General features: G+C 39.8%; 1 protein-coding gene across 2 annotated transcripts in view; it reads right to left on the reverse strand.

Moving 5' to 3' along the window:
• Positions 1–23,136, reverse strand: part of ARHGEF4 (Rho guanine nucleotide exchange factor 4) — a 173,077-nt gene extending 149,941 nt beyond the window's left edge. Inside the window, exon 1 of one of the 2 annotated variants that reach the window (XM_047869525.1) lies at positions 22,147–23,136. In XM_047869525.1, coding sequence (XP_047725481.1) covers positions 22,147–22,539 — 393 coding nt within the window. In that variant the 5' untranslated portion in view covers positions 22,540–23,136. The remainder of the gene's footprint in view (positions 1–22,146) is intronic. The other variant, XM_047869524.1, reaches the window with a different exon arrangement.
• Between the last annotated feature and the right edge of the window lie 986 nt (positions 23,137–24,122).

Raw genomic sequence — 24,122 nt, forward strand, 5'->3', positions numbered from 1 at the left:
CATTGAAGGAGATATCATTTGTTAAGTACCCACTGTCCACCTCTATAACCCCAAAAGAGAAAAATTAAGAAAAGATGAGACAATGGCAGGTGAAGAATTTCAATAAAATCTGAAAAAGGGTAAGTGGATACAGGAAAGGTAAATGACATAGCTGAGCACAGGAAGCTGACTAAAGGAAAGAAGTTATCAGGGACTGTGCAGGACAGACACAAGTCCTAGGGAAACATCAGAGGCTTTGGGTTAAAGTCTGTGTGTGAAAGTGTGGCCCCCCCAGTAACCTCCTCTAGCTCAGTCAGCCTGGGGACTATGCACATTTCCCTCTCCATTTCTCCATTCTCCTACACCATCTGTCAGCCAAATTAAAACACAGAAACTTATGGCATTGAATATTTGTACAGAGGACTCAGATTCTGGGATAGCACACTGATTGGTGAAAGCAGTGGAGAGATCTGGGATGAAAACAGGGATAGAAAAAAAAAATTCTGCATAATGAACTGTATGTTGGTCACTCAGCTCCCTGCTGCATTCCCAAAATGAGGCTACAGTCCCTGGGTAGGAGGTGGGAAAATACTTCTCTGGTAAATTTACCCACCCCAGAGAAAAGACCTCTAAATACTGATTTGTAAAATGAGCAACTTCTCACTCAATTGTCCTATAGTGAAGCCCAGTAGTTGATTAACTCCCAACATGACCATAAGACCAAACAGATGTTTGGTGTTTTACCCTTAATAAATATGAAATGCAGCCAAAGGCTGCCACACATTTAGGGAAAAACTCCAATACACTAAAAAGACCAAAACAAAAAAATAGGAAAAGAAAAAAAAACATCAAATAGAAAATGTGGGGAAGAGAAGACTTCAAAAAAGCTAAAATTGGTAACTTCAAAAACAAAGAGGAAGACACTAACCATGACACAAGAGAATGATGCTATGAAAAAATAAACAACAGTTCTGGCCAAGAGGGCACTGACACACCACTCCCTTTTCTCCCTCCCTCTCTCCTACTAAGTATAGCTACAAACTTGAGAGTTATATATAAAACAAAAGTATAAAGGCTGTGAATGATACAGAGAAGAAGGCACACAAGCTGGGGATTCCAGAATGCAACAAACAATGAGTTCCCTGGGTTTTCTTATACCCCACATATGGGTGCTGGAGAATCTTGCAACCTGGAAATTCCACAAGGCACCGACATTAAAGCCCCAATGAAAGCTAGAGGACTGGTCTAGCAAGACAGAAAATTTTAGACAAGAATTGCTCGATCCTCACATGGTGAAAACCATGCAACATTCCTTCATTCCCTGCTTTCCTCAGCAAAGCATGAGTGGGGAACTTCCAACCTCACCTAGCCATAACTGGGCATAATTATCCAGACAGACAGTGTTGAAAAGGCCTAGTGGGAAGTGGAGACTCTGATCCCCTGTCATTGGTAATGAGGCTCTCCTTCATCGTTTCTTTCATCCCTTACCTGGTAGTAGACAGGCATCTCTCTCCTGCCCTGCTAGGGTGATGTAGAAGAAGGCATAGTAGAGAGCCAGGACCTTTACCACCACTTAGCATTAATAAAGCTTTCTGACTCCATGGGTAGCAGTCTCCTGCTCAACAGGGAAGGATTAGTGGAGTTCTAATGGTGAACCTTAACGCCCATCCTGACCAGTAACAAGACATTCATCCCTGCATCAGGTCATCAAAAAAGGCCACATAAGAAATCTGTGAGTTCACCCACACCTGGCAGTAATGAGGCAGTTCTTACTTTATCCCACTGGAGTAGTAGTAGAGGTGGTCTGCAAAACAGAAGGTTTATATAAGATACAGAGACTCAAAATGTACTACCCAAAATTCCCAGAATAAAATTGGAACTTGTCATACCAGGAATGAAGAAAATCTCAACTTGGACAAGAAAAAACAGTCAACAAATGCCAACATTGAGAAGACACAGATGCTAGATATATCTGACAAAAATTTTAAAGCATCCATCATAAAAATGCTTCAACAAGCAATAGAAATACTCTTGAAACAAGTAAAAAAAGGACATCTCAGAAAATAGAAAATCTTAACAAAAATAGAAGATATAACTAAATGGAAGTTGTAGAACTTAAAAATATAATAACAAAAATTTAAAAATTAAATGATTTCAAGAGAGAATGGAGAGGACAGAGAATCACTGAACTTTAAGATAGAAAAAGAGAAATCCCACAGTCTGAACAGCAAAGAAAAAACAGACTGAAAAGATAATTAAGTAGAAGCTCAAGTACCTGTGAGACTATAAAAATCAAACATTCTCAAAAGAGAGAAGAAGGTGGGTGGCAGTGAAATGTATTCAAAGGAATAATGGCTAAACATTTCCAAAATTTGGTAAAAGACATAAACCTACTGACTTAAGAAGCTGAGCAAATCCCAAAATGGATAAACTCAAAGAAATCCACATGAAGAAACATCATAATCAAAATTCTGAAATCTAAGGACAAAGACAAATCTGGAAAGCAGTAAGATAAAAAAAGAACTTCCTTATAAGGGGAAAGCAATTTAAATGACATCCTCAGAAACTGTGGGTGCCAGAAAGAAGTGGTACAACATTTTCAAGTGTCATTTTTTTTAAGAAAGCAATTGTTAATGCAGAATCCAATATGCAGTGAAAATATTCTTCAGGAATGAAGGAAAAATCAAGATTTTCTCAGAGAAGGGGTGTCTGGGTGGCTCTGTGGGTTAAGTGTACGACGTTGGCTCAGGTCATGATCTCACAGTTTGTGAGTTCGAGCCCCGCATCGGGCTCTGTGCTGACGGCTCAGAGCCTGGAGCCTGCTTCAGATTCTGTGTCTCCCTCTCTCTCTGCCCCTCCCCTGCTCATGCTCTGTCTCTCTCTGTCTCAAAAATAAATAAACATTAAAAAAAATTAAAAAAAAAGACATTCTCAGAGAAAGGAAAACAGAGAATTTATTACCATCCAATATACCCTTAAAAATGGTAAAGGATGCACCAAACACAGTAGAAGAAAGAAATAAATGGCCTCTGAATTAGTAAGGAAGAAGTAAAAGTGTCACAATTTGCAGACAAAATGATACTACTTATAGAAAAAAACTATTAGCACTAATAAAGAAATTCAGTAAGGTTATAGGACACAGAATTAACTTGCAGAAATATGTTGTCTTTATACACAAATAATGAATTAGCAGAAAGGGAAATTAAGAAAACCTTTTCATTTACAATTATATCAAAAAGAATGAGATACCTACTAATAAATTTAATTAAGGAGGTGGAAGACCTGTACTCTGAAAACTAGAAGGCACTAATGAAAGAAACTGAAGATGACATAAATAAGTAGAAAGATATCCTATGTTTATGGATAATAAAAATTAATCTTGTTAAAATAACCATACTACCAAATCAATCTATAGATTCAGTATAATCTCTGTCAAAATATTAATATAATTTTTCACAGAACTACAACAAATAATCCTAAAATTTGTATAAGACCACAAAAGATCCCAAATAAGCCAAAGCAGTCTTGAAAAAGAACAAAGCTGGAGATTTCAAGATATACTACAAAGCTATAGTAACCCAAACAGTATGGTAGTGGCACAAAAATCGACCCATAGATCAATGGAACAGAATAGGAAGCCCAGAAATAAACCCACACTTACATGGTCAATTAGTCTATTACACAGGAGGCAAGAATATACAATGCAGAAAAGTCAACCGCTTCCATAAATGGTGTTGGTAAAACTGGACAGCTACATGCAAAAGAATGAAACTGGACTACTTTCTTAAGTCATACACAAAAACAAACTCAAAATGGTTTAAAGGTCCAAATGTCAGACTTGAAACTATAAAATTCCTAAAACAAAACACAGGCAATAAACTCTTGGATATTGGTCTTAGAAATATTTTCCTGGATCTTACTCCTCAGGCAAGGACAGCAAAAATAAACAATCAGGATTACATCAAACTAAAAAGCTTTGACACAGCAAAGGAAACGAGAAAACGAAAAGGCAACACTCTGAATGGAAGAAGATATTTGCAAATGACATACCTGATAAGAGATTAATATCTAAAATACTTAAAGAACTCATGCAATTCAACACACACAGACACACGCACACACACACACAATCCAATTTAAAAATGGGCAGAGGACTCAAATGACATTTTTCTAGGATGACACAGAGATGGCCAAAGACACATGAAAAGATGCTTAACATCATTAATCATCAGGGAAATGCAAATCAAAACTACAATGAGGTATCACCTCATACCTATCAGAATGGCTAGTATCAAAAAGACAAGAAATTAATGCTGGTAAGAATGTGGAGGGGCGTCTGGGTGGTTCAGTTGGTTAAGCATCTGAGTCTTGATTTTGGCTGAGGTCATGATCTCACAGTTCATGAGTTTGAGCCCTGCGTCGGGCTCCTTACTGACAGTGCAGAGCCTGCTTGAAAGCAGGGAAGCCCCCTGCTTGCTTGCTCTCTAAATAAATAAATAAATAAATAAATAAAGTACACTTAAACAAATTCTTTAAAGGGGGCCATGATGGCAAAACAGCATGAAAGTTTTTTTTGCATCTCTCATCCCTGAAATATAGTCAGATTAACACTAAACCATCCTGCACACCTAGAAAATTGATCTGAGGATTAACACAACAATCTGCACAATCTGAACCACAGAACTTGGCAGGTACACAGTGCAGAGAGGTGAACTGGGGGAGAGAGAAGTCGTAGAGGGCAAGGACCTGTTTTTGCTTGCTGAGAGAAGAAGGAGATGGGGTGGTGGGGGAGAGTATGGGAAAAGCATACTCCCCTCCCCCAAAAGCAGCTGGAGAGAAAGCAGAAAAGTGACAATAGCCACAGGCACTAAACAAAAAAGGGAGAAAGGAGAAAGGAGAGGGTTTCAATACCATTAAGACACTATAAACAGGGGGAGTGCACAGTCTGAAACTCTGCAGCTCCATATCTGATGGTGCTCCGGTGGGAAGGGCGAATCCCCAGGAGCAGAGAGTGAGGTCTGAGGGGTTCTCTGGCCACATGGGGAGATGCAGTTCCTCTGCTGGGAGGATATTAGGTAGTGTCTGTGCAGCCTTGCCAAAGGCAAGGGTCCCAGTGGACCCCAGAGATCAGCCGCATTTGCTGGTGTTGAAACAAGGATGTTGAGGGGTGAAGCCTGGCACCAGATGTGTGTTTTGACTTGCCATAGTCCCTAAAACACTGCTGCTACACGGTTGCGTGAACTTTTTCTGGGGCAGGCTGGCACCCAGCCACAGTCTCTGGACATCAGCAGTAGGGTGGTCCCACAAACGTTCCTGGGTGAGGCCAGCACCCAACCATTGCTCGGTGAGACCTTCCTGTAGAGGGGCAGAATGGGTCAGAGCCACAGTACCTCAGAAGAGAGGGGTTGGGAAACACAGTCCCATCTGAGATAAAACTCAGGAGGGAGGTGCTGCCTGGCAGTCTGATGGCTTGGTCATGGACAGTGTAGAAGTGAGAAGAAGGAAGCTGGAGACAAAAGACTGGTGTGCGATTGCTGATCGGGGAGAACAGAGTTCTGGTACTAGAGACTGGGTAGCTGGGGACACCATTTTCACCCCTCTGGCACTTGCGCATACACAACTACATGAGCTGCAACAATCCACCCCAGTAAGCTAAACAGCGCCATCTAGTGGAGAATGGAGCTGTTACACTAAGCCCCTTTGAACTGGACGAAACATCCTCTCAGTTTATGTCTGCTTAGTTTATGGATTATAAAGTGCTTCATAGTTTGACTTCTAGGGGAAACTGGATGTAATTTCAATCATATTTCATTCTGTTCTCTGGTTCATCTATTCAATTTTTTTCCTTTTTCTTTTCTTATTCTTGAATAAAGAGAAAAAATTATTTTTATTTTCTGTTTTTATATAAGAAAGATTTTTCTTTAATCTTTTTCTACTATATTTTCACCTTTTTGTTAATTTTTTAAATTCTATTTTAATTTAATCATCTCATTTTATTCTATTTTATATTTATTTTTCCAAATTTTCAAATGTTTTCCTTTTTTTCCTTTCCTTTTCTTTTCTTTCCTGTTTTTTCTATATTCTAGCAAGCTTCTTTCAACAACCAGACCAAAACACACCTAGGATCTATCATCCTTTATTTGATTATTTTGTGCTGTTTTAAATTAAAAAAATTTTATTTATTCTTTTTCTTCCTCCAAAATGACAAAATGAAGGAATTCACCCCAAAAGAAAGAACAGGAAGAAATGACAGCCAAGGACTTAATCAACACAGATACAAGCAAGATGTCTGAACCAGAATTTAGAATCATAACAATAAGAATACTAGCTGGGGTTGAAAATAGATTGGAATCCCTTTCTGTAGGGATAAAAGAAGTAAAAGCTAGTCAGGATGAAATAAAAAAAAATGCTATAACTAAGCTGCAATCTCGAATGTATGCCACAGTAGCAAGGATGAAAGTATGGATGAAGCAGAGCAGTGAATCAGTGATATAGAGGACAAACTTATGGAGAATAATGAGGCAGAAAAAAAGGGAGACTAAGGCAAAAGAGCACAATATAAGAATTAGAGAACACAATATAAGAATAAGAATATAAGAATTAGAGACTCATTAAAAATGAATACAATCAAAATCATAGGGGTCCCAGAAGATGAAGAGAGAGAAAAAGGGATAGAAGGGTTATGTGAGCAAATCATAGTGGAAAACTTTCTTAACCTGGGGAAAGACAAAGACGTCAAAATCCAGGAAGCCCAGAGAACTCCCTTTAGAGTCAACAAAAACTGACCATCAACAAAGCATATCATAGTCAAATTCATAAAATACTCAGGCAAGGAAAGAATCATGAAAGCCGCAAGGGAAAAAAAAATGACCTTAACCTACAAGGGAAGGCAGATCAAGTTCGCAGCAGACCTATCCACAGAAACCTGGCAGGCCAGAAAGGAGTGGCAGGATATATTCAATGTGCTGAATCGGAAATATATGCAGCCAAGAATTCTTTATTCAACAAGGCTGTCATTCAAACTAGAAGGAGACATAAACAGTTTCCCAGAAAAACAAAAACTAAATGATCTGTGACCACTAACTCAGCGCTCCATGAAATTTTAAGGGGGACTCTCTGATGGGAAAAAAGATGAAAAAACAAACAAACAAACAAACAAACCCAAAAGACCAAAAGCAACAAAGACTAGAAGGGACCAGAGAACACTACCAGAAACTCCAACTCTATAGGCAACATAATGGCAATAAATTCATATTTTTCAGTACTCACTCTAAATGTCAGTGGACTAAATGCTCCAATAAAAAGACATAGGGTAACAGAATGGATAAGAAAACAAAATCCATCTATATGCTGTTTACAAGAGACCCATTTTAGACCTAAAGACACCTTCAGATTCAAAGTAATGGGATGGTGAACCATCTATCATGCTAATGGTCACCAAAAGAAAGCCAGAATAGCCATACTTACATCAGAAAATCTAGATTTTAAAATAAAGACTGAAACAAGAGATGAGGAAGGGCATTATATCATAATTAAGGGGTCCATCCACCAAGAAGATCTAACAATTGTAAACATTTATGCTCTAAATGTGGGGAACCCAAATATATAAATCAGTTATTTACAAACATAAAGAAACTCATTGATAATAATATCATAATAGTAGGGGACTTCAACACCCCACTCACAGCAATGGACAGATCATCGAAACAAAATCAACAAGGAAACAATGGCTTTGAATGACACACTGGACTGGATGGACTTAACAAATATATACAGAACATTTCATCCTAAAGCAGCAGAATACACATTCTTCTCGAGTGCACATGGAACATTCTCCAAAATAGATCATATACTGGGACATAATCAGCCTTTGACAAGTGTAAAAAGATTGAGATCATACTGTGCATATTTTCAGACCACAATGCTATGAAACTCGAAATCAACCACAAGGAAAAATTTGGAAAGATAACAAATACTTGGAGTCTAAAGAACATCCTACTAAGGAATGAATGGGCTAACCAAGAAGTTAAAGAGGAAATTAAAAAGTACTTGGAAGCCAATGAAAATGATAATACCACAACCCAATACCTCTGGGGTGCAGCAAAGGCAGTCATAAGAGGGAAGTATATAACAATCCAGGCCTTCCTAAAGAAGAAAAAAAGGTTTCAAATAGACAACCTAACCTTACACCTTAAAGAGCTAAAAAAAGAACAGCAAATAAAACCCCAAACCAGCATAAGACAGGAAATAATAAATTTTAGAGCAGAAATCAATGCTATCAAAACCAAAAAAAAAAAAAAACAAAAAAAACCCACAGTAGAACTGATCAATGAAACCAGAAGCTGGTTCTTTGAAAGAATTAAGAAAATTGATAACCCAGTAGCCAGTTTGATCAAAAAAAAAAAAAAAAAAGGAAAGGACCCAAATAAATAAATAAAATCAAGAATGGAAGAGGAGAGATCACAACCAACACAGCAGAAATACAAATAATAAAAGAATATTATGAGCAATTATACACCAATAAAATACACAATCTGGAAGAAATGGATAATTTCTAGAAACATATAAACTACCAAAGCTGAAATAAGAAGAAATAGAAAAACTGAATGGACCCATAACCAGTAAAGAAATCAAGTTAGTAATCAAAAATCTCCCATAAAACAAGAGTCCAGGGCTGGATGGCTTTCCAGGGGAGTTCTACCAAACATTTAAAGAAGAGTTAACACCTATACTTTTGAAGCTGTTCCAAAAAATTGAAATGGAAGAAAAATTTCCAAATTCATTCTATGAAGCCAGCATTACCTTGATTCCTAAACCAGACAAAGACCCCCTAAAAAGGAGAACTACAGACCAATTTCCCTTATCAACATGGATGCAAAAATCCTCAACAAGATACTAGCCAACTGGATCCAACAATACAGTAAAAGAATTATTCACCATGACCAAGCAGGATTTATATCTAGTATGCAGGGCTGGTTCAATATCCACAAAACAATCAATGTGATACATTACATCAATAAAAGAAAGGACAAAAACATGATCCTCTCAACATATGCAGAGAAAGCATTTGACAAAACACAGCATCCTTTCTTCAAGGGTCAAGAAAGTAGGGATAGAAGGATCATAAGTCAAGATCATAAAAGCCATAAATGAAAGACTTGCTGCTAATATCATCCTCAATGGGTGAGCTTTCCCCCTAAGGTCAGGAACAAGACAGGGATGTCCACTCTCGCCACTGTTATTCAACACAGCATTGGAAGTCTTAGTCTCAGCAGTCAGACAACACAAAGGAGTAAAAGGCATCAAGTCAGCCAGAAGGAGGTCAAACTTTCACTCTTCACAGATGACATGATACTCTATATGGAAAATGCAAAAGATTCTACCAAAAAGTGCTAGAACTGATTCATGAATTCAGCAAAGTCGCAGGATATAAAATCAATGCACAGAAATCGGTTGCATTCCTATACACCAATAATGAAGAAACAGAGAAATCAAGGAACCGATCCCATTTACTATTGCACCAAAACCCATAAAATACCTAGGAATAAACCTAACAAAAGAAATGAAAAATCTATACACTGAAAACTATACAAAGCTTATGAAAGAAATTGAAGAAGACACAAATAAATGGAAAAAGATTCCATGGTCCTGGATAGGAAGAACAATTATTGTTAAACTGTTGATACTATCCAAAGGAATCTACATATTCAGTGCAATCCCTATCAAAATAACACCAGCATTCTTCACAGAGCTAGAACAATCCTAAAATTTGTATGGAACCAGAAAAGACTCCAAATGCCAAAGCAATCTTGAAAAAGAAAACCGAACCTGGAGGCATCACACTCCCGGACTTCAAGATGTATTACAAAGCTGTAATCATCAAGACAGTATGGTACTGGCACAAGCACAGACACTCAGATCAATGGAACAGAATAGAGAACTCAGAAATGGACCCACAAATGTATGGCCAACTCATCTCTGACAAAACAGGAAAGAATATCCAATGAAATAAAGACAGTCTCTTCAGCAAATGGTGCTGGGAAACTGAACAGTGACATGCAGAAAAATGAACCTGGATCACTTTCTTATACCATACACAAAAATAAACTCAAAATGGATGAAAGACCTAAATGTAAGACAGGAAGCCTTTCTCCTCTAGGAGAAAGCAGGCAAAACCTCTTTGATCTTGGCCACAGCAACTTCTTACTCAACACATCTCTGGAGGCAAGGAAAACAAAAGCAAAACGAACTATTGGGATCTCATCAAAATAAATAGCTTCTGCACAGCGAAGGAAACCATCAGCAAAACTAAAAGGAAACTGACAGAATGGGAGAAGATATTTGCAAATGACATATCAGATAAAGGACTAGTATCCAAAATCTACAAAGAATTTACCAAACTCAACACCCAAAAAACAAATAATCCAGTGAAGAAATGGGCAAAAGACGTGATTAGACACTTCTCCAAAGAAGACATCCAGATGGCTAACAGACATATGAGGAAAATGCTCAACATCACTCATTATCAGAGAAATACGAATTTAAACCACAATGAGATACCACCTCACACCAGTCAGAATGGCTAAATTTAATAACTCAGGCAACAACGGATGTTGGCGAGGATGCAAAGAAAGAGGATCTCTTTTGCACTGCTGGTGGGAATGCAAACTGGTGCAGTCACTCTGGAAAACAGTATGGAGGTTCCTCAAAAAGTTAAAAATAGAACTACCCTATGACCCAGTAATTGCACTAGTAGGTATTATACAAGGGATATAGGTGTGCTGTTTTGAAGGGGCATATGCAACCCAATGTTTATAGCAGCACTATCAATAATAACCATAGTATGGAAAGAGCCCAACTGTCTAAAGAAGATGTGGTATACAACCCCCTCCCCCGCCCTCCCCCCCCCCCCCACATATAGTAACTTGGCAATCAAAAAGAATGAAATCTTGCCATTTGCAACTACAAGAATGGAACTAGAGGGCATTATGCTAAGTGAAATTAGAGAAAGACAAAATCATGTGACTTCACTCATATGAGGAATTTAAGATACAAAACAGATGAACATAAGGGAAGGGAAGCAAACATAATATAAAAACAGGGAGGGGGACAAAACATAAGGGACTCTTAAATATAGAGAACAAACAGAGGGTTGTTGGAGGGGCTATTGGAGGGAGAATGGGCTAAATAGGAAAAAGGCATGAAAAGGACACTTATTGGGATGATCACCGGAGTTATACATAGGGGATGAATCACTGGAACCTACTCCTGAAATCTTTGTTGCACTATATGCTAACTAACTTGGATGTAAATTAAAAAAAAAATAAAGCTCATGTTCAGAGAAATGAAAAAGAAATAAATAAAAAATTTTTAAAAAGCAAAAAAATTTTCTTAAAAAAAGATGTGGAGTAAAGGGAACCCTTGCACAGTGTTAGTGGAAACATAAATTAGTGCAGTCACATGGAAATTTTTTCCTCAAAAAATTAAAAATATAAATAGCATATGATTCAGTAATTTCACTTCTGAGTATTTAACTGAAGAAAATGAAAACACTAATTTGAAAATAAATATGCACCCCTGTTTACTGTGGTGTTATTTACAATAGCCAAGATACAAAAGCAGCCCAAGTATCATCCATAGGTGAATGATAAAGAAGATGTGGTGTATATACACGATAGAATATTACCCAACCTTAAAAAAGAATGAAATCTTGCCATTTATGACAACATGGATGGACCTAGAGGGTGTTATAGTAACTAAGTTAAAGTTAGACAAAGACAAATGCCACATGATATAACTTATGTATTTGTGGAGTTAAAAAAACAAATGAACAAACAAAACACTAAAAATAGACTCAGAAATACATAGAACTGGTGATTACCAGAGAAGAGAGTATGGGAGGATGGGGCAAACAGGTGAAGAGGGTTAAGAGGTACAAACTTCTAGTTACAAAATAAATAGACCCTGGGGATAAAAAGTACAGTGTAGGGGACATCAATAATGTTCTAATAACTTTGTATGGTGACAGATGGGAACTGCACTTGTTGTTGTGACAATTTCATAATGTATATAATTGTCAAGTCACTCTGTTGTCTGCTTTAAACTAATACTGTATGTCAACTATATTTCAATTAAAAAATGTCTAAAGAAAGCATTGAAACAGATGGTAAAAGTCAGAATCTTGCAACAAACATCAGGAAAGAAAAACAACTATGTAAAGAGTAAAATCATAGGTAAATATAACAGACATTCCTTCTCATCTTGAGATTTCCAAATTATGTTTTGATATCTGGAGCAAAAGTTATAACATTACCTGAGGTGGTTCACAGTATATTTAGAGAAAATATTTAAGATAATTATATTATAAACAGAAGAGGGTAAAGGTAGTTAAGGTTTCTGCTTTACTTGAACTGCAAAATGTGCACACCAGTCATATTTAAAATTGTATATATACAATGTAACACCTAGCCAACCACCAAAAAAAATTATAAAAAGAGATTAAAATATGCTAGACATACATAAAAATGGAATTCTCAAAAATACTCAAGAAACCCATAGGACTGAGGGAAAAAGAACATAGAAACAATAAACAGAAGACAAAAAATAAAAATTTTAAACATAAATGGTCAATAGTATATGGTTAAAAGACCAATTACAAGTGGAGAAGGGCAAAGTAGATGATATAACCAAGTATATGTGCGCTGTACGAAACTCATTTCAGAGGTAATGATATAGGTAGGCTGAAATAAAAAGGGTGGAAAAAGTGGCTACTGAGCACATGTAGAAAACCAGTTCAGTCTGTAGGCAAGGGACAGAACCCAAGCTTGAGTTTTGGCAACACCTTCTGGAAAACAAAAGGGAGACTGTCACACCTGGGCTGGTGCTTTGCAGGATGTAGAAGGCATATAAACTTAAGAAACCAGAAGAGGGGATAAGAAGAATGAAACAGGTTAATACCAGGTCTGAGAAAGCCTCAGAATCACCAGCAGAGCTAATAGCAGGTATTTCTGTCCTGAAGGCAGTAAGTCAATTTGAAGACAGCAATGTACAACTTCACAGAATGTGAAAAATTAAAGGAAAATAACATTCCCAAGGATCACTTTAATGTTCCAGTAACCATCAGAACAGTGGTTACCCGGGGCTGGAGAGTAGGAGAATTGGGTGATGTTGTTACAGGGTACAAACTTGTACCTGGTAGATGAATAATCTTGGAGATCTAATGCACAGCACAGTGGTTACTGTATTATAAACTTCAAAGTTGCTGAGAGACAAGATCTTAAATTTTCTCATCACAAAAAGAAATGAAAATTATGTGACAGGATAGAGATGTTAGCTAGGGCTGGTAACCATATTGCAATATATAACTCCATCAAATCAACACATTATACACGTTAAGCTTATGCAATGTTATGTCAAGTCTATCTCATTTTTAAAAAAGAACTCTCAATATTCCACTGTAAAAAGTAACAATTCGGTTAGAGAATGAGGAACACATGAAGGACATTTCACTGAAGAAGATATATACATGGCAAGTGCTACAGACTGAACGTCTGTCCTCCCAAAATTCACATGTTGAAATCCTAACCCTCAGCGTGATGGTATAGGGAGGTGGGGCCTTTGGAAGTGATTAGTCCTTGAGGGCAGACCCTCTTGAATGGGATTAGTGCCCTTGTAAGAGAGGCCCCAGAAAGCACCCTGTTCCTTTTTGCCTGTGACATTACAGTGAGCAGAAGGTCATCTATGAAGTGGACACTCACCAGACACCAAATCTGCCAGTACCTGATTCTGGATTTCCCAGTGTCCAGAACTGTGAGAAATAAATAAATTTTAGGCTATCCAGTTTGTGGTATTTTTTTTAACAGCAGCCTGAGCTAAGATAGCAAATAAGCACATGAAAGATGTTCAACATCACTAGCCCTTAGGGAAATGTAAATCATAATCACAATGAGCTATTACCACATGCTTACTAGCACACATAAAATGAAAAACATCTAAAATTTCAAACGTTGGTGAGGATGCAGAAAATTGGATCTCTCATACATTGATGGTGGAAATGTAAAAATGGTATAGCCACTCTGGAAGAATTTGGCACTTTCTTAAAAAACTAAAAATATACCTGCCATACAACTCAACAACCACACTGATGGGGATTTATCCCAGAGGAATGAAAACTTTTGTCCACTCAAGAACCTGTTCTTGAATGTTTATAGGAACTTTACTTGCAATAGCCCCAAACTGGAAACAGCACAAATGTCCTTCCACAGGTAATTGGTTAAGGAAGATATGGTAAAGCCACACCATAGAATAGTATTCAGCAATAAAAAGGTATGAACTATGGATATACACAACAGCTTAAAAAAAATCAACGGATTTATGCTGAGTGAAAGAGGCCAATCTCTAAAGGTAACATTTTTGAAATGGCAAAATCGTAGAGCTGGAGGTCAGATTCATGGTTGCAAGTAGTCAGGGAAGGGGGAGGAAGGATGTGACTGTAGAGGAATGTAGCACCAGGGTAATGGAACAGTCTCTATCTTGCTCATGGTGGTAGTCACATAAACCACACGTGTGATAAGATGACAGAGTCACTCAAGCATCCTACCAATGTCAGTTGCTGGCTTTGATATTATTCTACAGTTACATACAGTGTTACATTTGGGGAACTAGATGAAGGGTACCCTGGATCTCTCTGTATTATTTCTCAATTTCCCGTGAATCTATAATTATTTTAAAATAAAAAGGTTAAAAAAGAGCAAGAGGGAAAAAGAAAAAGCAAATCTAGTTAAGTAAATATGTGCTAACAAAAATTAAAACAATTAAATTAAGTTTTAAAACAATAGCAACAATACCAAACCAAAACAAAAACTATAAGATTATAGTATTTATTACTGATGGAGATGTGGGGCGGTGTAAAATGCTACTGGAAATATGAAATATTGTAGCCTTTTTGGAAGACAATCTGGAATCAATTAAAGTGTAAAAATGCTTATAATCTTTGGCAATTCCACTCAAGACTCTATCCACTAAAATGTACTAATCTATAAAGTTATATATATAAAATGGTGTTTACTAAATGAAACTGGAAAAGTGTGTAGCTATCTATGGGTGAAATGAGGAGCAAATTTTGAGACCCTTACAGCATGGAATATTATGCAGCCCCATTACTTATAATTACAAGTAACTTGGGAACATTTCCATGAATGTTGTTAAGGCTAAGATACAGGAAAGGGTGTTTATATAGGTGTGAATGCACATGTACAAGTATGTATATGATTATAAGAGTATGGAGAAATAAGGGCACCTGGGTGGCTCAGTAGGTTGAGTGTCTGACTTCAGCTCAGGTCAGGATCTTCCGGTTTGTGAGTTCAAGCCCTGCGTCAGGCTCGCTGCTGTCAGCACCAAAGCTGTCAGTGCACAGCCCACTTCAGGACCCTCTGTCCACCTCTCTCTCTGCCCCTTGTCCACTCATACTCTCTCTCTCTCAAAAATAAAATAAACATTAAAAAAAAGAGTATGGAGAAAATATAGAATGTCAGTCACTAGGTTGGAGGCATGGGCTAATGGGGGACCACAATGAGGTGATGCTGAGGAGGTTAGAAGGACAGTGGTAACATCTCTATGATTAAGAACAGCAAGAGTGTGGGTGCCTGGGTGGCTCAGTCATTCAGCATCTGACTTTGGCTCAGGTCATGCTCTCACAGTTCATGAGTTCAAGTCCCCATATCTGGTGAGCTCAAGCCCTGCTTCTGGTGAGCTCGTGAACCTCTTCTGGTGAACTTGTGCCCCACTTCAAGTGAACATGAACCCCAGGTAAGCCACACTTTCCCCCACCCACCCTCTCTCTCTTGCTCCCTTGCGCCCTCTCTCTCTCGAAAAAAACCACAACAGCAAGAGTGATACCCTGTTTTGTAACAAATTGTGTATGTGACTTTGAGTGTGTTTGCATAAATTGAAGAATAAAATGATGGTCACCAAAATATTGGGCTGATTACAACAAAGTGGGAGGATTACAGAGAATTTTTATGTTCTATTTTAATATATTGTTGGAGTTCTTTATAATGAGCATGTATTATTCATACAACCAGAAAAAAAGTCACTTTTATTACAAAATAAAATTTAGAGGACAATGAAAATATTCAATAGGAGGGTTGGAAATATATCTGAGAAAATCTCTCCTCTACCCCCCCAAAATAAAACAAAGATGTAGAGATACCATTCACAGAAATGTTAAGAATATTAAAGCCTTGTAAAGGAGTTGCAACCTCTAACAGGAGTCCCAGGGTGAAAAGGAGAGAACAAAATTATCAAATAAATCTTATATATATTTTCCCAGTACTGAAGGTTAAGAGTCTCCAGGTTTAAAGGGTACACTGAATGTTTAGCACAATGAATAAAAAGAAACTCACATCCAGAACAATTGCTAAGAAATTTCATTACACTAGGGATAAAAGAGAGAACCCTAAAATTCTTAGGAGGCTAATGAGGGATGTTCTTGAACACAATAAAGGACTAAAGGAGGCCTCAGGATCCAAGAAACAGGAAACCAGAGGAAAAAGCTGTATCTTGGGAACAACTAGTCCAACTTACGGCAGGAGGTCAGAAAGTTCTGGAAGGAAGGTCTCGAGGAGAAAGTAGAGACTTGATAGAATGCTGATGTGTTGGAATATTTAGAAAATAGTTTATAAGTGATCTCATAGTTAAATTTAAGGATAGATTTATAGAAAACCACACATATGAAAAATGCAATAATTATTCACTATAGAAAAAAACACATAAGAAATGTCACTGTAGTCCACTGCTTCGCTTTACATTGAAGAATATCTTCATATCCATAATGATATAATCACTTGTTATGGACTTAAATGTATGTTGGGAAAGAAGGTATAGGAAGATGAGAATGGAGGGGGGATGGAATGCAAGATGCGGAATCTTCATGACTATCATAACTGGAAGTCAATAGATAATATTTTAAAATAATAAATCAACATGGCAGTTTGAAATTACCATTAAAACCTAACTTGGTTTTCTCTGGGCAGGGGAAGGATGGGCCAGGTGGCTGTCATTTTCAAAGAAGTCTTCTGACCTTTCACTACCTCCAGTGAGGGGGAGGACCAGTTGCCACAGCACCTGGACACTTGTCAGAATGGAAACCTCAGGGCTCACCCAAACACCTGAATCAGCACCTGCGCTCCAATGGAGCCCTGGTGATTTACATGCACTTTAATGTTTGAGAAGCATTATCTAAGTACTTTGTGATTTTATAACCATGTGCATGCATAATTTTGATAATTTTAAAAAATGGGATAAAAAAGAGAGAATAATACATTCTGAGTAACTTATCTGCAAAGATGTTCAATGTAGCGTTATTTATGGGTTAAAAAGTGGTAAACTACCTAAATGTTTAAATCAACAGAGAATTGATTAAGAATTGTAATGAGTATATACAGTTGAATAGCATGCGGCCATTAAACTAATGACATAAATGTGCTTTTCTCTAATTAAACTTTTAATTTTGATATAATTGTAGATACATGCAGACATAAGAAGTAGAGAGATCCCCTGTACTTTGTACTCAGATTCTCATAATGGTAACATCTTATAGAATATTACAATATTCAACCAGGATATTGACACGAGCCACAGATCTTACTCAGATTACCTAGTTTTCCTTGTAGTTATTTCTGTGTGTGGGATGCATGTGTGTGTGCATGTGTGTGTATATGTAGTTCTGTGCAGTTTTATCACTTACATAGGTTCAGGCACCTACCACCACAGCCAAGATATGGAACAGAGTCAGCACTTCAGGATCCTTTTGCTGCTTTTTATAATCTCACCCACCACTCTCCCCCCAACCTCTGGCAACAACTAATGTGTTCTTCATCTCTATACATTTTTCATTGTAAGAATGTTGTATAAATGGACTCCTGTAGTCCATAACCTTTTGTTATTGGCTTTTCTTTTCGCTCAGTATAATTCCCTTGAAATCCATCAAAGCTGTTACATGTGTCAAAGTTGCTACATGTGTTCATATTTTAGGGATGTACCACAGTTTGTTAACCATGGCTCTGTGCTGACAGCTGAGAGCCTGGAGCCAGCTCAGGATTCTGTGTCTCCCTCTCTCTCTGCCTCCCCCACTCATGTTCTGTCTTCTCTCTCTCTCTCTCTCTCTCCCTCTCAAAAATAAATAAACATTAAAAAAACCAAACCATGTGTTAACTAACCATTTACCTACAGAAAAACATCTAGGTTGTTTCCAGTTTGGGGGCTATAAAGCTGCTGTGAACATTTATTTGTAGGTTCATGTGTAAACTAAGTTTTGTTTCCCTGAGATAAATGTACAAGGGGGAAATTGTGGGGTTGTATGGTAAACCCAGGTTTTGTTTCATTAGAAATTGCCAAACCTTTATTTCCAGAGTAATTGTACTGTTTTATATTCCCATCAGAAAGGTTAGAAAATGTTCACAATGTTCCCTCTCCCAGACTCCATTTAAAAATATCTAAGTAGAAGCAGTATCTTGGATCCTTGCTATCAAAATCAGAGAAGACTATGGAGGGAAGGTCAGGAAAACTATCCACCATCCATTCATAAAGTTGATATTTATGAATATCTAGCAGAGGCCTAAGAGATCCCCTAATGCAACCCTTGCAGATACAAAAACAGAGGTCTTACAGCAAGGTTCAGGGTTAGGAGGTAACAGAGTGGGAATCATACACGCACAGGTGTTCAAAACTTCTAGCTTTTCCCCATTTTTCTCACACATCCACAGTTCTTTCTCATCTTGCTGCCTCTTGGTCTTGGTCTTCTTCCTAAGCCCCCTTAGCCAGGGGTGCAAACCCTTGTGTACACAAATAAGATTATAGATAAGATGCTGAGCTTGCTTTCCCTAGAATCATACATTCCTTGCCGCTAAACCTGAATTAAAAAGGGAACAAATCTCCCTCTCTCCCCCTTTTTTTCTTCCTTCCCATAGGAGGTGGGTGGGGGATGGGCTAGATGGATGATGTGTACTAAGGAGGGCACTTAAGATGAGCGGTGGGTGTTGTATGTAAGTGATGAATCACTGAATTCTACTCCTGAAACCAATATTGCACTGTATGTTAACTAAAATTTATTTAAAAAAATTAACATTAATTTATATTTGAGAGAGAGAGAGAGAGAGAGAGAGAGAGAGAGAGAGGCAGTGCATGAATGGGGGAGGGGTAGAGAGAGAGGGAGACAGAATCCGAAGCAGGGTGCAGGCTCTGAGCTGTCAGCACAGAGCCCAACATGGGGCTTGAACTCTAGAGCTATAAGATCTGAGCCGAAGTCACATGCTTAACCAACTGAGCCACCCAGGCTCCCCAACTAACTAAAATTTAAATAAAAAGTTAAAAAAAGAAAAGCTGTCTCAGGAAAAAAAAGGTGGGGGGAAGAAATCTCTATGAGTAAAGGGCACCTTCACACCTGAAGACTGCCTCCTCCTGTTTTCCATCATATAGACACACAAACATGCTGTGGTTTCTCAGGTGTGAGGTGACATTATAGAGGGCTAAATTATATGGCAGTGTGTAGGCAAGGGAAATCTTCCACATCACTGAAATGTTGGGCTTGGCCTGAAAGGCCCCCTTTTCTGGTTCCTCATGACCCAAGTCTTGGCTCAACTGTTAGACTCCAAACCTGCAAGGTAAGGGAGGCCCAGCCTCACAGCCCCTAACTCTCTATCCCATTAACCTTGTGAATATCTTAATTACATTTTCATTTTTTTACAGTCTCTTCAATATATGAAATAATCTTATTTGCTCAATTATTTATTTACTCCCATCATGCCTGCCCCTCTTTTGAGGACAGAGATCTTTATATATTTTTCCACATTGTATCCATAGCACCTAGAATATGGCTTGGTAGGTGGCTGGCACTCAGTAAGTGTTCATCATACTGAAGAAGAACCAGGTGGGAGGATCTGATCAGCTGGCAGCAGCACTTCCTATACGGCTACTACGGTGATGAGACACTGAATGGGCACAAGGGTGGACAATCCGACCAACAGAACACAAAAGCCCATTTTAGGCATCTCACAGACATATACAAAAAAAAAAGACCAGGAAATTTTTCATAAAAGTGATTTAGGGGATTCTATTCATGACTTTGGGATAGAGAAAATATGGATATGCTTGAAAAGATTAAAATTAAGAACTTCTATTCATCAAAAGATACCATTACTGAGGAAAAAGATAAGCCATGGAGTGGGAAATTATATTTGTGGCACATTTAATCAACAATGGGCTTATATCCAGAATATACACCATTAGTAAGAAAAAGGCAACCTCAAAGACAAATGGGCAAGAGATTAGGTCAGACATGTCCTCAAACAGGATATCCAAATTGTCAGAAAGCATATAAACAATGCTCAGCCTCTTTAGACATAAAGGAAATGCAAAGTTAAGACCTCAACAAGATATTTCTACCCACCTAGCAGAATGGCTAACATTAGCAAGACTGACAATACCAAACAAACGCTGATGAGAATATGGAGCAAAAGAAACTCTTAAAGGAAGGAGTATAAATTGGCATAATCACTTTGGAAAAATATTTGACAGCATCTAATAAAGCTGATGATCTGCACCGCCCAATGAGCCAGCTATCCCACTCCTCATAATGCACCAGGCAGAAATGCATGTGCCTGTGCAGTACGCACCTGAGCATGAACAATCCAAGAAGCCCTAATCATGATACGCCAAACTGGAGAAAGCCCTGAAGTAGCTAACAAACACAGGGTCATGTGCTAATTCAAAGTAATTCTGTATAACAATGACAATGAAAGAACATTAGATACACAGCGTTAAGGATGAGTCTTAACATAATTAGAGCTAAAGAAAGCAGACAATAGAATGGATAGGTTTAAAGGAATTCATAAGGTTTTATTTACATAAAGTTCAAAAACAGGCAAAAATAAACTATGTTGTTCAGGGGTGTAAAGTTAAGTAGTAAAATTATAACAAAAGGCAAGGAAGTGAACACCATACAAGTTGGCAGTGGTTAGGGCTGGAGAGAAGGACATGCTGAGCAGGAAGGGCTGGGGGCTGGTAATGTGTTTCTTGGTGGGTGAAGGTTACTCAGCTTTTGCTTTATGACAATATATTATGTATACATTTGTGCATTGTGTCTTTCTGTATGACTTCTGAATTTCTCCCTTAAAAGAGCTTTCAGTAAACAAACTGTAGGATGCAAAATCATAGAAAGCTAAGGCCTCTAGATTGCATTATCACAACCATGTTAAATATATAAAACTTATTTATAGAAAAGAAGCTGGAAGAAAATTTAACAAATATTAAGAATGGTTGTCTTATGGTATTGGAATAAAAAATCTTGCTCCTTAAATGCACTCACTGTGGAAGGCAGAAACGGGAATGCGGACTGAATTCCTTGTTAATTATTCCAACCATCACTGCCTGCTCTCCCAGAAGCAGCCACAAGAGGGAGCTTTCATATATCCACGTTGAGTTTCAAGTTCCGTGATTGCTCATCCAGAGAGCAGACTTCAAAGTCTTCTCCCCTTCCCACTCCTGTGTACTCTCTTGTCTTCCTACGTGTTCTGATATGCAAGCGCACTAGGCCTTCCCTCTCCTCCGGTAAGATTTGAAAGGCAAAGAGGGATAGGAACTAACATTTATTGAGCACCTGTGGAAATTCAGAAGCACCAACTATCTGAAACATATTCAATTGTATTATAGCTAAATTTTAAAAATAAACATATTAAAAATACTAGAAGACAACATAGGGAAATTTCTTTTTTAAAAATTTCACAGTGGGGAAGGATGAAGGCAGACACAAAAAAAGCCTGCATCGAACACCTGGTGGGCAAAGACTATCAACAGGTAGTTGGAAGAAAAAGGAATTTAAACAGCTGGATTTATCAAGGAAAAAAAAAAAACAAAACAAAAACAAAAAACCAGAAACACAAAATTATAGCGAAATGCCAGTTCTTATTTGTTAGATTACTATTTACTTAGTTTACTCCCAGAAATTGGTCACACACTGTGTTGATTAGGGTTGGGCCATCTGGGAGTGTGAGTGGTGCCCTCCCCACAGAAGGCAGACTGGCTTTCTTGCTTCACCTCTCCCCTCACTTCGGAACATTTACCATGTAGCTTCTTGCATTTAGAGGTTGGTGCGAATCACAGGCAACTCACCTCAGTCCCAGGAAGGTCCCTGAGTGAGGGTGCTGTGCTCAGGCCATGGTGATGCCAGCCTCTTTTCCTGCTCTCTTCCTTCTGGCCATCCTGGTCTAGTGTTTGCAGAGAAAGTAGGAGGCTTGCTGGGGCGTTGGGGGTCCTGGGCCTTTCAGAAGCCTCTGAGCTGTTATCCACATCCATGTAGCTTCCAAGCGAAACCATGGAGACAGCACTGCTCCTGCCAGGGTAGTGGAAATCTGCCCGATGAGCACCAGGCCTGGGGTTTCGGGGCTTGGGACTCATGGGTTTGCTGGGCATGCCTTGGCTCCCATATGCCAAGCAACAGGCAGAGCTGGATGGAAGGGTGTGGCTGATCCCAGTCTGCTGGGCACAAGGGCTGGTGGGTGACATCAGCCAGGACTTCTCAGGAAAGATATCTGAAGTTAGGTACCTACCACTTTCCTGGGGGCTTGTGCATTTGATGGTTGGTTCACTTTTTCTCCTGTTATCTGGAGAGACCAAATTGCTGGATGACAAAGGTGTGGGAGCATGTGGGGGTGGCCAGTGATCTCCAAACACACAGCTTTCCTTGTCTTCTGTCTGCTCCTGACAGTGACTATTGGTCCCTGGGGGAGAGGGTCTGAGGAGATTCAAGATTTCTGGTCCTGGAACCAGACTCACTACGGCGGGCCTTTTGGGGGCTTCTACATCTTTGTTTTTCAGAAATGCACGCCAGGAACTCTGGCGCGGCCTGCTCTTCTCCTTCCGGCCCTTCAGGGCACCTGGACAACATTCATCAGTGTTCTCTTTTTCTAAAACCTTTGACTCAAAAAAATTTGCAAAGGTCTTATGAGCTAAGGCCAGCCTTGCCCTGAGCCTTTTCTCTGGAGTTTTGAGTCTCTTGGCATCAGCCCTTTCTGAGGACGGTGTCCTGCTGCCCAGGTCCTCTGGTGTTGCCACATGGTCCCCTTTCCTTAGCCCTACAGCTTCCCCACCTGCGCCCCGGAGAATGGTCTTCAGAGTTGCGCCCGCGCCCACTTGGTGCGGCCAACAGGCCGCAGGGCCCCGACCATCTGCACGCAGTTCCTCAAGGCCCAAAGAACCCGCGGTCGGGGCGGAGGCACCGGGTGGAGCGGGGCGAGTGGACTGCAGACGCCCGGGTCCCTGCGCGCCGGGCTCCACTCCTGGGCTGTCGAAGGCGGACCTGCCTTTCCTGAGGGAGGTCACTCTGGGAACCGTCCGGCGCTTCCCGGGCTCCTGCAAGGCCTTGCAGGGGCGGAGGGGCGGGCCCTGCGGTGGCGGTGGCGGTGGCGGCGGCGGCGGCGGCGGGGGCGCTTGGGCGCAGGCAGAGGCTGGGGCTTCCGAACCCGTCTGCGCCGCCTCCGCCCCGCCGGCCCGGCTCCCCGTCTCAGGGTGAAGGCCCTGGGCCCCGTGAGCATCTTCAGGCCCGGGAGCGGGAGGCCCAGCAGCCTGTGCCCTGTGTGTCCCAAAACCGGGGATCCACCTTGCCCCAGGCGGTTTCTCTTCGGCAGCCTCACCCCTGCTCAGCCGGGCCTGGGCAGGCTCCTGGGAACAAGTGTCTTTGTCCCGGGGCCTCTCTTCCGAGGCAGCTTCAGGGACCAGAACTATCGCAAGCTCTGCGTCGTGGGCCCCCTGCTGAAGAGTCCCATCGTCGTTTGCCAGTCTGCTGGCCTCCGGCAGCTCACACTCACTGCCGCAAGTTTGTGGTTTCCCAGCCGTGGGAGACTCCCAGGAGGTCGTCCCAGCACCGCAGGGAGATCCTGGGTTTTCCTCCAGAAATTCGGACAGTGTTTCTGGAAGAGGACCTGTTTTCCTCCTGGTGGCCTGCAGACCTTTCTGCTCAACAGCTACAATGATGAGTGTGCACCTGCCCCTAGATGTTTCCACCTTGGGCTCTAGCTTCAGGCCCTCAGGAGAGGGCCGGGCACCACCCGCCAGCCCCTGGGCGCACTCATCCCCACCACTGCAACGAG

Source organism: Prionailurus viverrinus, chromosome C1, assembly GCF_022837055.1.
Source record: "Prionailurus viverrinus isolate Anna chromosome C1, UM_Priviv_1.0, whole genome shotgun sequence".
In the NCBI taxonomy this organism is placed as follows: Eukaryota; Metazoa; Chordata; class Mammalia; order Carnivora; family Felidae; genus Prionailurus; species Prionailurus viverrinus.